Genomic DNA, 12,699 nt, shown 5'->3' with positions numbered 1-12,699 from the left:
ACGGTAACAAATGTCACGTCAAGCAGCCTGTCACAAGCAAAACGGCAAGAGCAAAACTAACGACAAAAGCAAGAGGGAAAATGTTTTAATAAACAGTCCTTGGTTTATTGTGTAGGCTACTTAAACCCACATAACCATATAGTCTATATCAGTGGTTCCCAAACGTTTTAGCTTGGAGTACCCCCTAAAGGGATTACCATCCTTCTGCGTACCCCTTTTCTTCCACTTAGACTGCAGTCACACAATATTTGCCCCCTAAATTGATTTTCCAATTTTTACATTTATGAACAACTTTATAAAATAAATAATGTTTTAAATAAACATTTTCAATAGAGAAATATGCAATGATTGGAAAACTAAATAAAACTTTTAAATATTAAGCTAAAACCGCCAGTAGGTGGCAGCAAGTCACTGTTTTTATGAGTGAGTCATCGAGTCATTCATTCAGTAACGAAGCAAGTGGCTGAATGAATCATTGAATCATTGACTCTCACGATTCGTTCAAAGCCGCAGAATTGTTCGCGAAACACGTCAGTGTGTAGTTCTACTGTGGTTTTCATTAGAAATATTGCAAAATAGAGTAAATACTGACAGTACTGTGTTTAAAATGTACGTTTTGTTTTTTGATCTGTAGTATAATAATGTCACGTTTGCAGTCATGTGGATATTTGGGAACAATTGCGTTCTTGCTCGTTATCATCATTAAATACAAGAACTCACAAAACGTTTGTTTTTGTATCGGAGAAAGTTCGAGTCTTAAATCGAAATTAATCCACTATCTATATTGTTCTTCATGCGAGTAAGTGGTAAATCCCCACTTTTATAAAGGCGTGCACTGTCGAGAACGGCAGTAATTTAGCGCGATATTAGGCAAGTATGCTGCAAGCAATCTATCATGTGTGGATACAGTAATTTTGACTGCAAATGATGAGGTAATTTGATTAAATGTACTGGATTTACAGCATTTTGGCAGTTAGAATTGGCAGGTTTTAATATTATTTTAAGGTAGAATTAAATGAACTACTGAGCATTTTGTTCGCGTTACCCCCTTTCGTCACCTCACATACCCCCAGGGGTACCTCAGTTTGGGAACCGCTGGTATATATTATATGCGTAAACTAAATTATATGTTAACTAAATTAATCTGTACATTCATTTACATCTCGGAATTATAAAACTGGGACGTTTCTGTTATGGAACGTTTATGCAACAGCATTCCTTTTATGGCATTCCGTGCGTGTGTTATGTCAGTAAACAGAAACGTCACGGGATTTGTACCAATCAGTCATCCCAGATTTGAATATGGGGCGGGACCCCACAGGTAGCGTTTGATGTGCTGAATGACCGAGTGGTTTCCAAAAACAACAGCAGCGACCTATTTCTGTTTGTGTTTTATGTATATTGTCGGTACAGAAGTCTAGAATTGATGTCTCTCCGCAAAACTCTTCCTGCTTTTGGGCTCGCGACTCGTGACAGCAATATTAGAAGTTTGGTCATCTCCACTCGTCATGGTTATCACCGGAGTGTGCAAGCGTTACATCCCACCAAAACAAACACACAAGAGGAGCATGTATCCTTCAGTAACAAGATCTCCATTGACTTTGAACAGACCAAAGAAGCCTACAAGAGCAAAGACACTCTTGAGTTACTTAGAAGCTTGGTAGTTTTCAAACTGTGCTCCTATGACATCCTGGTTGATAAGAATAAAGAGGTATGTCATATATTTAATGCTTATAGAATGTATTCCTACAGTGTTGAACTAAAAGCAGTGCCATCCTGTTCTTGCATGTACTGTATTTGACAGACTTCAGTGTTCCTGTCTGGAATTACTCTTGTGTCATTGTCCCAGATGATTTACAAGAATGGCACCTTGCCAGGGAGAAGTCATGTGGTTAGTGTGTAGAGTTACTAGAGTCAAGATTACTGGCAAGGACAGAATGAACCTCAGAGACATATGCAAGTCATTTTGACCTTTGGGGAACTTGGAGTTGGAAACACACACTGAGCATATGTGTTTGCACAGGGTTCCAACCTTTACAGACTCAAGGCACCAGATTAAGGAGCTTCAGATAAAAATAATTCTTTGTAACCATCACTTTAATTCAAAACACTATCTAACAATTTATATAGTAAGCTAATGTATGTATATGTTTCTTGAGCAGCAAATTAGCTTATTAGAATGATTTCTTAAGGATCATGTGACACAGAAGAGTGATGAATGATGCTGAAAATTCAGCTTTGCATCACAGGAATAAATTACAATAACATATATTAAAATAGAAAACAGTTCTTTTAATCTGTAATAATAATTTCACAATATTACTGTTACAAATGAAATCAGTAATTGGTCATTCAACCAATTCACTCAAACGGCGGATTCATTTAAGAATGAAGAAAATCAACTGTGTGAATAGGCCATTGAATAATTAACTTGACCAATTCGATTAAATACGCTTAATCATGCACCAATGAAACACTGCAACAGCAGCTGTTGCTCTGTCCCATCAGATCATTCATTAAAAGTTATTTTTTCACCATCTGCAGTGCTTTTACAGACCCCTGGTTAAAAACCTTGGTGGTAACATATTAAATACCCTACAGACTAAACTATTAGTTGTTACCTGTAGTTAATTTAGTGCTATCTTCATAGGCCCGCCCTACATGGTCAATAGGTTTTACCTCCTTAATCTAGTAATATATTCCTCTAAATATATATCGTGGTTTAATTTATAACCGATCACAATGTTATTTTGTTAAATAAAGTCAGAACAATTTACAAGCAACAACAATATTGTTTCCAATGACTCATTCAAGCATATATCAGTATGTGTTGAGTGCATACCTCAAAGAATATAAAGCACTCAACTCAGAAACCAAAAATGCAGTTATTAAAAAGATAGTTTACACCAAAATAAAAATAAATTCTGTCATCATTTACTCACTCTTAAGTTGTTCCAAACCTGTATAAATTTCTTTGTTCTGTTGAACACAAAGGAAGATATTTTGAAGAATGTTTGTAACCAGGGCCTAAAAGTAACACTCGCCAAGCACCAAATGTGAGTAAAAATCGGTGTTGGCCAGTATATGAAACGGCATCAATCGCCAGTTGGCCGGCAACATTTTTATCAATTCTAACAATACAAAATTGTGATAGAATGAACATGAACAAACGTGAACGATGCGCGGGACAGTTGACAGGCCAGCGCTGCATCATCTTGAAAGTTTAACCCTCGCCAATTTAAATATTCAAGCTCAAGAAGACGAGAAAGGGAACTCAATTTGTTACTTGCACGCTGTGTGGGAAGTTTTCTGTATGCAAATTTCGCAAGCAGGATAAGCCAGAGTGCCGTGACAACGGGGCGAGTCCAGTGCCGTGATTGATGATAAGTGCCACCTGCGCGCCGCACCGGCCTCGAGTTTCTCACGGAGGAGCTCCGAGAGCATAAAAGGAGGAGCGACGAGAGAGGACCAGGCCCGCCCTGGACTTTATGTATGTGTGGTAGTCTTCCATGTGGGGCTGCCGCCTTTACTTTCGTTTTGTTGTTTGTTTATTTTATATGATTAAGGTGTTTAAACATTCGCTGGTTCCCTGCCTCCTCCTTCCCTGATCTACATACCTCGCTACATTGGTGCCGAAACCCGGGAGGAAGGAGGAACGTGCTGTCATAGAGCCCTTGCTGCTGTGGGGAATCGGCAGTGCCGTCGAGCATGGCTGTGCAGAGGACGCTTGAGGCGTTGGGCTGGAGTGAGTTGCCGGGGGGATGGACGAACTTGCTGCTGGCCACCTGTGTTGTGGAAGGCCAGTTGCTGTCTGAGGGAGCAGAGGAGTCACTGCTGTTCGCCATGGGCCGTCTGCCATATGGGGAGGAGCAGGGAACGGGGAACTACTGCCAACTGCCCAAACCTGGAGGAGCCGTCGCCGTCCACCAAGCGGCAGAGTGTTGAGCCTTCCACCGAGGGCTATCCAGTACCGTCGCCAGGCATCGCGGAATAGTTCACCCAGCTGGTGGAGGACCGGATGGCAGTGCGTTTTGGGAACCGGACCAAGATTTTTTTTTTCTTCTCTACCCTCTCTTGTCTCTGTCAGTCCTGATGCTTCCATCACCGCCATGACTGGTCCCCCCGGAGGGGGGGGAGTAGAGTGCGTTCTCATGAATACCTCCTGACCTGCAAGGGGTGATGGGGGTATGTGGCAAGCAGGACGAGCCCTGTTCTCACTGCCACAAGAAATATCCAATGTGTGCACCCAGAAATCCACATCTCAGAAAGCATGCAAATAATGAATTAAGTGCTCTTTCACATCCTTTTGCACTTGAACAGACATATTCACACAAAATTGTCAAAATGCCTGTCTTGGCAAGTAGGCCTATCATTGTAATCATATAGTCAGTTGTGTGTTTACTGAACGTAAACAGTTGAAAAAAAAAACACGTGTATCAGTATATTGGATCCATGCATTAGCTCTTAAAGTGACAACAGCCTAATATTTTTGCTGCTGTCTGTGTTTTTAATGTTAATCAAACAACAAAAGACAAAGAACAATCACTCATTGCTTTTGACTTGACTCTCTCTTATCTTTCATGGCTGGTAAAAAATATTTATAGTCAGTAAATCTTCTCATCATTCATTTGGCTAGTGTGGCTAAAAGTTTGTTTTAGGCCCTGTTTGTAACCAAATGATGTAGTTGTGGGCCAACATTTTTTTTCTCCATACTATGGAAGTCAATGATGCCCCATAACTGTTTAGTTACAAACATTCTTTAAAATATCTTCCTTTGTGTTCAGTAGAACAAAGAAATTTATACAGGTTTGGAACATCTTGAGGGTGACTAAATTATGACAGAATTTCAATTTTGGGGTGAACTATCCCTTTAAATATTGCTAAAAATGAAACCAGATCATTCTATAATAAGCATGCTTTGACAATATTATTTTTTGTCTCCTATAGATAATAGATCTCAGCAGAAAGTTGTTGGGTCAGAAGATGTTTGAGCAGTTTATGAAGATGACGTTCTACGGTCAGTTTGTGGCAGGCGAGGACCATCAGTCCATCAGGCCTGTAGTGCAGAAGAACCAAGCGTATGGAGTGGGAGCTGTGCTGGATTATAGCGTAGAAGAGGATCTCTCACAGGAAGATGCTGAGAGGAAAGAGATGGAGTAAGTGTTCTCTTGTAGTTCTAGTCCCTACATCCGCAAACTACCATGTTTAAGCTGCTTCGATCGATCATAGGTACCAAGGTGGAAAGATTTGTGAGCAATTTAACAAAATGCAGTGCCTATTGTCTAGATAGGAGAATGTTACTCAAGATGTTCAGCTGAACATTTTAACTGGTCTGCAGGCATTTATTCGCAGAATACACGATCCAGACCTGACCAATTAAGGGCCAAATAAATAAATCAGTGATATAGATCACGCCAGTCTAAGAACAGAATATAAATGAGTGCAATGATTTTGCTCCAAAGCGAGCTATAGTACTTAATTTAAAGCAGCTCATTAAGAATTTTTCCTCTCCTAATATCAACCTGCAGTTTTGGGCATTTAGTTTAGTGAATCCTTAAGTATTTTAAAAACTTTCTTCTTTCTGGGCCCTCCTAGTTTGCAAGGCAGTATGCAGCCAAAATCTATTGGTCTGAATTAGTCTTTAAGACCTGCTTTGCATCAAACTAACTACTTTTTCAGTAGAGGGCCTAGAGGTTAATGGCCATGCTGTGATTTGTGCTCATGTGGAGAACTCACAGAAATAGCCTGAGATTTGATCTGCTGTCACAGATGTAAACAAAGAGCGAGATCCTATTGGTTATTTTGGTCATTGCCCATTGTTTCTGATTGGCTTATATTCAGGCTATCAACACGCTCATGGTTTAGGAATTTGGTGTCATGGTACACATGCAAACAGAGAGCTGCTTTCTATTTCCACAAGAGAAAATGTTTATAGTAGTTTATACTGTATTGAGACAACAGTAGGATTATTTATGCTTCAGACCTGCTTCTCTAAGGCAAGCATCACTATTACTATTGCTCATATTTAGGTTTAGTGATTTGAAGAAATCCCTGTCCAGGGAGTGAATTATTGGGGGGGTGGGATGCCTGACCCCCCTTAATTAAGACTTAAACACCCCCAAAAGAAGTCAAAAGAAGTTATTGGACTTGTTGTTATTTGACATGGGGGACATATGAAGAGTTTCCCCAATCAGTCACTTAGGATTTGGAATAAACTTGTATATTTTGCATGCTACCCCTGACCTTATGTATTAAACTTTGGAGTTTAACCTGATATTACAAATCATTAAGCTTCTCGAGAAGTAATCATCAGACCTAAAATTTCCCCCTGACAGACATTTGATTGTTTTTATCATTTTTATATTATTACATAATATTACTATTTAGGTATAATTTATTTGTATTTTTTAATTTCATTTTTTAATTTAGTAATTTTAGTGCTTCAATTTAAACTTATAAGTTTTTATCCAGTATTTATATTTCATTTTTAATTCAACTTTATGTAAATGAACAAAAATGTGTTTAATAGTTATAATTTCATTTTTAGTTAGGGCTGGGCGGTATAACAATATTGTGGCGCTTGCCTATAAAATGTCTATCATTAGAGATTTTGCTATATCTTATCATAGTATGTAAATACTCTTAGAGTGATGAAACGCATGAATGAAACAATAAAGAGCTTGATGTTAAAAATAGTTAAGCATAATAAGTCGTGAAAAAGAACTCAGCTGACTGGCGCACTGCCAAAGTGCATGCATGGAAAGCCACCTCTTTCAGAAGGAGATTGCGAATTTAGGACGTGTTTGAAGTGTGAAAACTCAGTGAAACTCTGACTCGCGCTGACTGCACAGAAAGCCGTGTCTCACAGCATTCGATCAAAATCAGTTCTCTTTCTTGCCTTATAGCGCTTGATACACACAATTGTGTCAAAATGCTCAAGTGAAAGTAAACAGTTGGGTCTAAACCAGATGTGTATCATTAAAATGGTTCTGTGCCTTCGGTCTTAAAGTGACAGCAGCCTAATATACTGCTGCTGTGTGTGTCATTAATGTTAATCAAACAAAAGAGAAAATAACTTGAATAATTTTTGTAGCTTTAATAAGGATATTTTTTAGTTTTTATTCATACAATGAAGACTGTGCAGTATTTTATTTTTACATTTGATGATTCAGTTTCCGTAGGCCTACTATTTCTAACTACATGTTAAATAAATCTATTGTATTGGGAAAACTTAATTTGTTCAATTCAAATTTTTGTTATATTGTATTTGTCCTATTGTTTGTAATTTGCTGCTTTGTTCTTATTTTTAATATAAAAAAATAGATCTATCTATCTATCTATCTATCTATCTATCTATCTATCTATCTATCTATCTATCTATCTATCTATCTATCTATCTATCTATCTATCGTGAAATCGTTATCGTGAAATAACATTTCTCATATTGTGAAATAAGATTTTGGTCATATCGCCCACCCCTAATAATGATCATTTAATTAATGATAATAAAACTATAATAATCCTTTTCAGTAAGCAGCCATCAAGTAATGCCCAAGTAACCACACAGTGCATATTTATTTATTTATTTATTTTTTTTTAAATGTGCTGTCAGATGCCATTTATATCCTTTATTTCCTGTTTGTTAGAATTACTGTGGCATTTTCACATATTATTTGGCAAACAGCAGACAGTTTTCATCTCATGCAACTTGTTGTTTACCAATTGCAGTTTGGTTAAAAATGCAGTCCGCTGTCTGTATCTCTACTTGGATGTTTGTTCTTAATAATTCTCACGAGTAACTCTTTTTCATTCATTCTGACCTGGAACTGAACCTGTGACCTTTCTGTTACCAGCCCAGGTCCTTAACCATTAGCCTCACATACATTTCAACAGCTGTGTCAACGTTATGACATTTGATTAAAAAATGTCTTAATTTGTTCCTGTCATTGACCTTTTGGAAATTACAGAGTGTGAGTGTCAGTGCCATACCCGAGGGTCTCCTGCTGGAAATATAAATGAAATGTATTGCTTGAGAAGTGAGAGAGAGAGAGAGATACGGAGATATAGATGATATGCCATTTGGATTATGAGGAAAAGCCAGTGATACAGAGTGAGATCCAATAAATGGACTTCTCTTCCACATCACTGCTCTCATTTCTGAACGCCGCTGTCAGAGGTCTGTGCAATTTTATAGGTGTCCTTCCTCAGATTAGTCTTCAGATATAAGTGCAGTTCTGCCCGTCACCTGAGAGGGGCGCTAAATCACCACGATCACTCACATCACAGAAGAAATGAGCTGAAATGGAGCGTTTATTGGAAATGCTCTTTACAACCACAGAGGACCCTGGCTGGTCACTGGCTAATAAAAGCTAATTTATGTTCGTGATGTGTGTTTTAGAGCCTCTGCCCCTATCAATATTGCATTAACATCCACCCCAATGGATCCTGTAATGCTGTTATACAGAATAGAGTGCTCAGCTTGGCTTTTCTGCATTATCAAGGGTGTGATAGAGGGAGAATGCTGGAGGATGTGGCATTTGAGTAGGTTGCCATCTAATATGCAGGAACCCAGGCTGATCATTCCATGAGTTCTCAGACTTCATTCCTGCCTAGTATCATTTTGAGGAAAAAGCTGTTATTGGTATGTCTTGGTCTAGTGCAGACAGCCATTATTGTAATAACAACCATCGGTCGACTGTAATTGACTTGCATGTATTGATTTCTGAATTATCTGCTATGTAACATTCAGCTGATGTCGACAATTCCACAAAAATTCTTTGCTTTAATCAAATAATAAATATATTAAATGTGTTACTTTACTCTCTCTCTCTCTCTCTCTCTCTCTCTCTCTCTCTCTCTCTCTATATATATATATATATATATATATATATATATATATATATATATAATATAATATAATATAATATACACTATATTGCCAAATGTATTGGGACACCCCTCCAAATGATTGAATTCAAGTTTTCCGATCACTTCCATGGCCACAGGTGTATAAAATCAAGCATCTAGGCATGCAGACTGCTTCTACAATCATTTGTAAAAGAATGGATTGCTCTCAGGAGCTCAGTGAATTCAAGTGTGGTACCGTGATAGGTTGCCACCTGTGCAATAAGTCCATTCGTGAAATTTCCTCACTACTAAATATTCCACGGTCAACTGTTAGTGGTATCGTAACAAAGTGGAAACAATTGGGAACAACAGCAACTCGGCCAAATCACAGAGCGGGGTCAGCGCGTTCTGAGGCGCACAGTGCGCAGAAGTCACCAACTTTCTGCAGAGTCAATAGCTACAGACCTCCAAACTTCGTGTGGCCTTCAGATTAGCTCAAGAACAGTGCGTAGAGAGCTTCATGGAATGGGTTTCCATGGCCGAGCAGCTGCATCCAAGCCTAACATCACCAAGTGCAATGCAAAGCGTCGGATGCAGTGGTGCAAAGTGGTGCCTCCACTGGACTCTAGAGCAGTGGAGACGTGCTCTCTGGAGTGACGAATCACGCTTCTCTGTCTGGCAATCCGATGGACGAGTCTGGGTTTGGCGGTTGCCAGGAGAACAGTACTTGCCTGACTGCATTGTGCCATGTGTAAAGTTTGGTGGAGGGGGATTATGGTGTGGGTTTTTTTTTCAGGGGTTGGGCTTGGCCCCTTAGTTCCAGTGAAAGGATCTCTTAATGCTTCAGCATACCAAGGGATGGCCCCTTCCTGTTCCAACATGACTGCACACCAGTGCATAAAACAAGGTCCATAAAGACATAGATGAGCGAGTTTAGTGTGGAGGAACTTGACTGGCCTGCACAGAGTCCTGACCTCAACACCTTTGGGATGAATTAGAGTGGAGACTGCGAGCCAGGCCTTCTCGTCCAACATCAGTACCTGACCTCACAAATGCTCTTCTTGAAGAATGGTCAAAAATTCCCATAAACACACTATACATAACACAATATAAATTCATCATTACATCATTATTGTGATAAACAATCATGATTATTATTAGTTGAGTTCATTCCTAATAGTTACTAGTTTGAATAAGCCTCAGGCTGAAGGAAAAACATATTTACGCCTGTACAGTAGAGGACGCAGCTCAAACAAACCTTTTTAGCTGTGCTGCCATTCTGGATTAAAGAAGAATAGGATACAGGAGAAGGAAGTTCAACACTCTTATTTCTAAATCTAATCTAAAGTAATTTTTGCTTATTGGTATGGTTGAATTAGATCATTGAAAGTCAGCAGCAAAGACACTGGTTAATAACGTGAGATTAAATACATAAAGAATATTTTTTTTGTGTAATTTAATATAGTTCATTATTACATGTTTGCATAAAATTCTGAGAATGCATTTTACTTTTTTTATTTATTTTGAGGAATACTGAAAGGGTTAGTTCACCCAAAAATGAAAATTATGTCATTAATGACTCACCCTCATGTCGTTCCAAACCCGTAAGACCTCCGTTCATCTTCAGAACACAGTTTAAGATATTTTAGATTTAGTCTGAGAGCTTTCTGTCCCTCCATTGAAAATGTATGTACGGTATACTGTCCATGTCCAGAAAGGGAATAAAAACATCATCAAAGTAGTCCATGTGACATCAGTGGGTTAGTTAGAAGTTTTTGAAGCATCAAAAATATATTTTGGTCCAAAAATAACAAAAACTACGACTTTATAAAACATTGTCTTCTCTTTCGTTCTCTTCCCTTCTCGTTCACGACTCCACAGTAACGCTGCTGACGTGTTATCTGGTGCACCAGAGCTTCGTTTACAGCCTGAGGGAGTAGCACGTTGTAAACAAAAAAACTTTCGCAAACATGTCTAAGGATTTCGACACAGAGGAAGACTTGCATTTTTTTGCTCAGCCATATTTATTTGAACCCGAATACACGGACGAAGAACGCGGATTGACAACAGACTCGGAAGAGAAGACAATGGTGAATAAAGTCATAGTTTTTGTTATTTTTGGACCAAAATGTATTTTCGATGCTTCAACAAATTCTAACTAACCCACTGATGTCACATGGACTACTTTGATGATGTTTTTATTCCCTTTCTGGACATGGACAGTCTACCGTACATACATTTTCAATGGAGGGACAGAAAGCTCTCGGACTAAATTTAAAATATCTTAAACTTTGTTCCGAAGATGAACTGAGGTCTTACGGGTTTGGAACGACATGAGGGTGAGTCATTAATGACATAATTTTCATTTTTGGGTGAACTAACCCTTGAATGTTTTCGTACAAGTGAGATGAGTTAAATGCACGTTCACATTTAGTCTAGAACTAAAAAAAAAAAAAAAAAAAAACTACAATAACCATCATGTTCATACAGCGCACACAACACATCTGCACTTTATTACTCTCAACATGGGGACAGGAGAACTGTAAATGTGAATAGTAACTTGATTTACTTATTTGAAAAAGTAACTTGTAAAAGTACTTGAAAAAGTAATATTCCTTTACTAGTTACTTGAAAACATAATCTGATTACATAATCAAGTTACTAATAATGCGTTACCCCCAACATTGTTTACATTTATTCTTTACAAATGCACTTTTCACATGTTTTTTCTTGTGACTTTGAGGTAAAACAAGATGTTTTACATTGAAAATACATTTCTTTCCTTTTGCATTCATATTCAGTTACTGCATGTTGATAGTAATACCTGAAGTGATGTTCTCACTCTATCACTAGTACGTTTTTAAAATGAGTAAGATCATCATCAACCTGACGACTATCCTTGTCATATGTTGCCTGTATAACTCTGTTTTGTTTAGCTGCAGGCCGAGGCATTGACTGAGCACTTTATGCCTGGAAGGGTTTGAGTCTGTCCGCTAATGACCCCATCAACATCTCAACATTCCTTCCTGTTGGAACATTACAGACGTCAAAACATTGTCTCCACTGAGCCGCCTCATGTAGCGTAAGCGCGGCCGTGTGTGTGGATGGGGAAGTGCGGAGGCCAATCGAAGGATGTGGAGATCACAGGAAATCAGTCTAAACAAATCACTGCCCCATGTGGCTGTGTAACCTTTGAGTTGGTTTGAATGCCCGGCCTGAGCGTCAGTGTAGTACAGCAGAGAGTTTAGATGCATGATGTGGGTATACGCATAGACATCAGGCAGGAGTCGGTGTGTGACTCTAAGTGCTGACCCTGAAATATAGAAGGGAAACAAATAGCAGAAGTGCACCACAGTAAAGTGACTTCATAGCAGCCTCTGCAGTTATTATTGATTCCTCTCTAAAGAAACTGCTGTTTCTTCATTTTGTTGGCTAAAGGTCTCTAAAAGGACCTAAAGAACAAGTAGTTGGTTTCATTAGTCCCCTGTTTTATTAAAAATGTCAATTTCTCTTTCTTTTTTGATAGATCTTGCATGTCTACATCAGAGAAAGAAAGCCCTGGTGAGTATCTGCACCTTTTTAACATTTAAATTCTTCTGTAATATTGAAGCAAAAGGTCAAATGTTCCCTTTTCGACATTCAGGAGCTGACCACCAGGAGAAGTTCACAGCCCATCGTAAGTTCGGCGATCGTCGTGAAGGCGTGACGAGTGCTCGTACGTATTTCTATGCCGATGAGGTGAAATGCGACCAGCTCATGGAGACTTTCCTGAAATGCATCAAAGCCTCAGGTAACAGACCATCTATAAAAGCTGACTAGTAATTAACTTTGGAATTGGACTCAGTTTACAAG

General features: G+C 38.7%; 1 protein-coding gene across 4 annotated transcripts in view; it reads left to right on the top strand.

The window, feature by feature from the left end:
- The window catches only part of prodhb (proline dehydrogenase (oxidase) 1b), a 53,699-nt gene that overhangs the window by 18,539 nt on the left and 22,461 nt on the right, over positions 1 to 12,699 (top strand). For 2 of the 4 annotated variants that reach the window (XM_067407391.1, XM_067407390.1), the window contains exons 1-4: positions 1,313 to 1,711; positions 4,948 to 5,156; positions 12,374 to 12,408; positions 12,491 to 12,637. In XM_067407391.1, coding sequence (XP_067263492.1) covers positions 1,427 to 1,711; positions 4,948 to 5,156; positions 12,374 to 12,408; positions 12,491 to 12,637 — 676 coding nt within the window. In that variant the 5' untranslated portion in view covers positions 1,313 to 1,426. Of the gene's footprint in view, positions 1 to 1,312; positions 1,712 to 1,816; positions 1,892 to 4,947; positions 5,157 to 12,373; positions 12,409 to 12,490; positions 12,638 to 12,699 lie in introns of those variants that run through there. The other 2 variants (XM_067407392.1, XM_067407393.1) reach the window with 2 other exon arrangements.

This window comes from Chanodichthys erythropterus, chromosome 13 (assembly GCF_024489055.1).
Source record: "Chanodichthys erythropterus isolate Z2021 chromosome 13, ASM2448905v1, whole genome shotgun sequence".
In the NCBI taxonomy this organism is placed as follows: domain Eukaryota; kingdom Metazoa; phylum Chordata; class Actinopteri; order Cypriniformes; family Xenocyprididae; genus Chanodichthys; species Chanodichthys erythropterus.
This window is presented reverse-complemented; position numbering and strand designations above follow the sequence as displayed.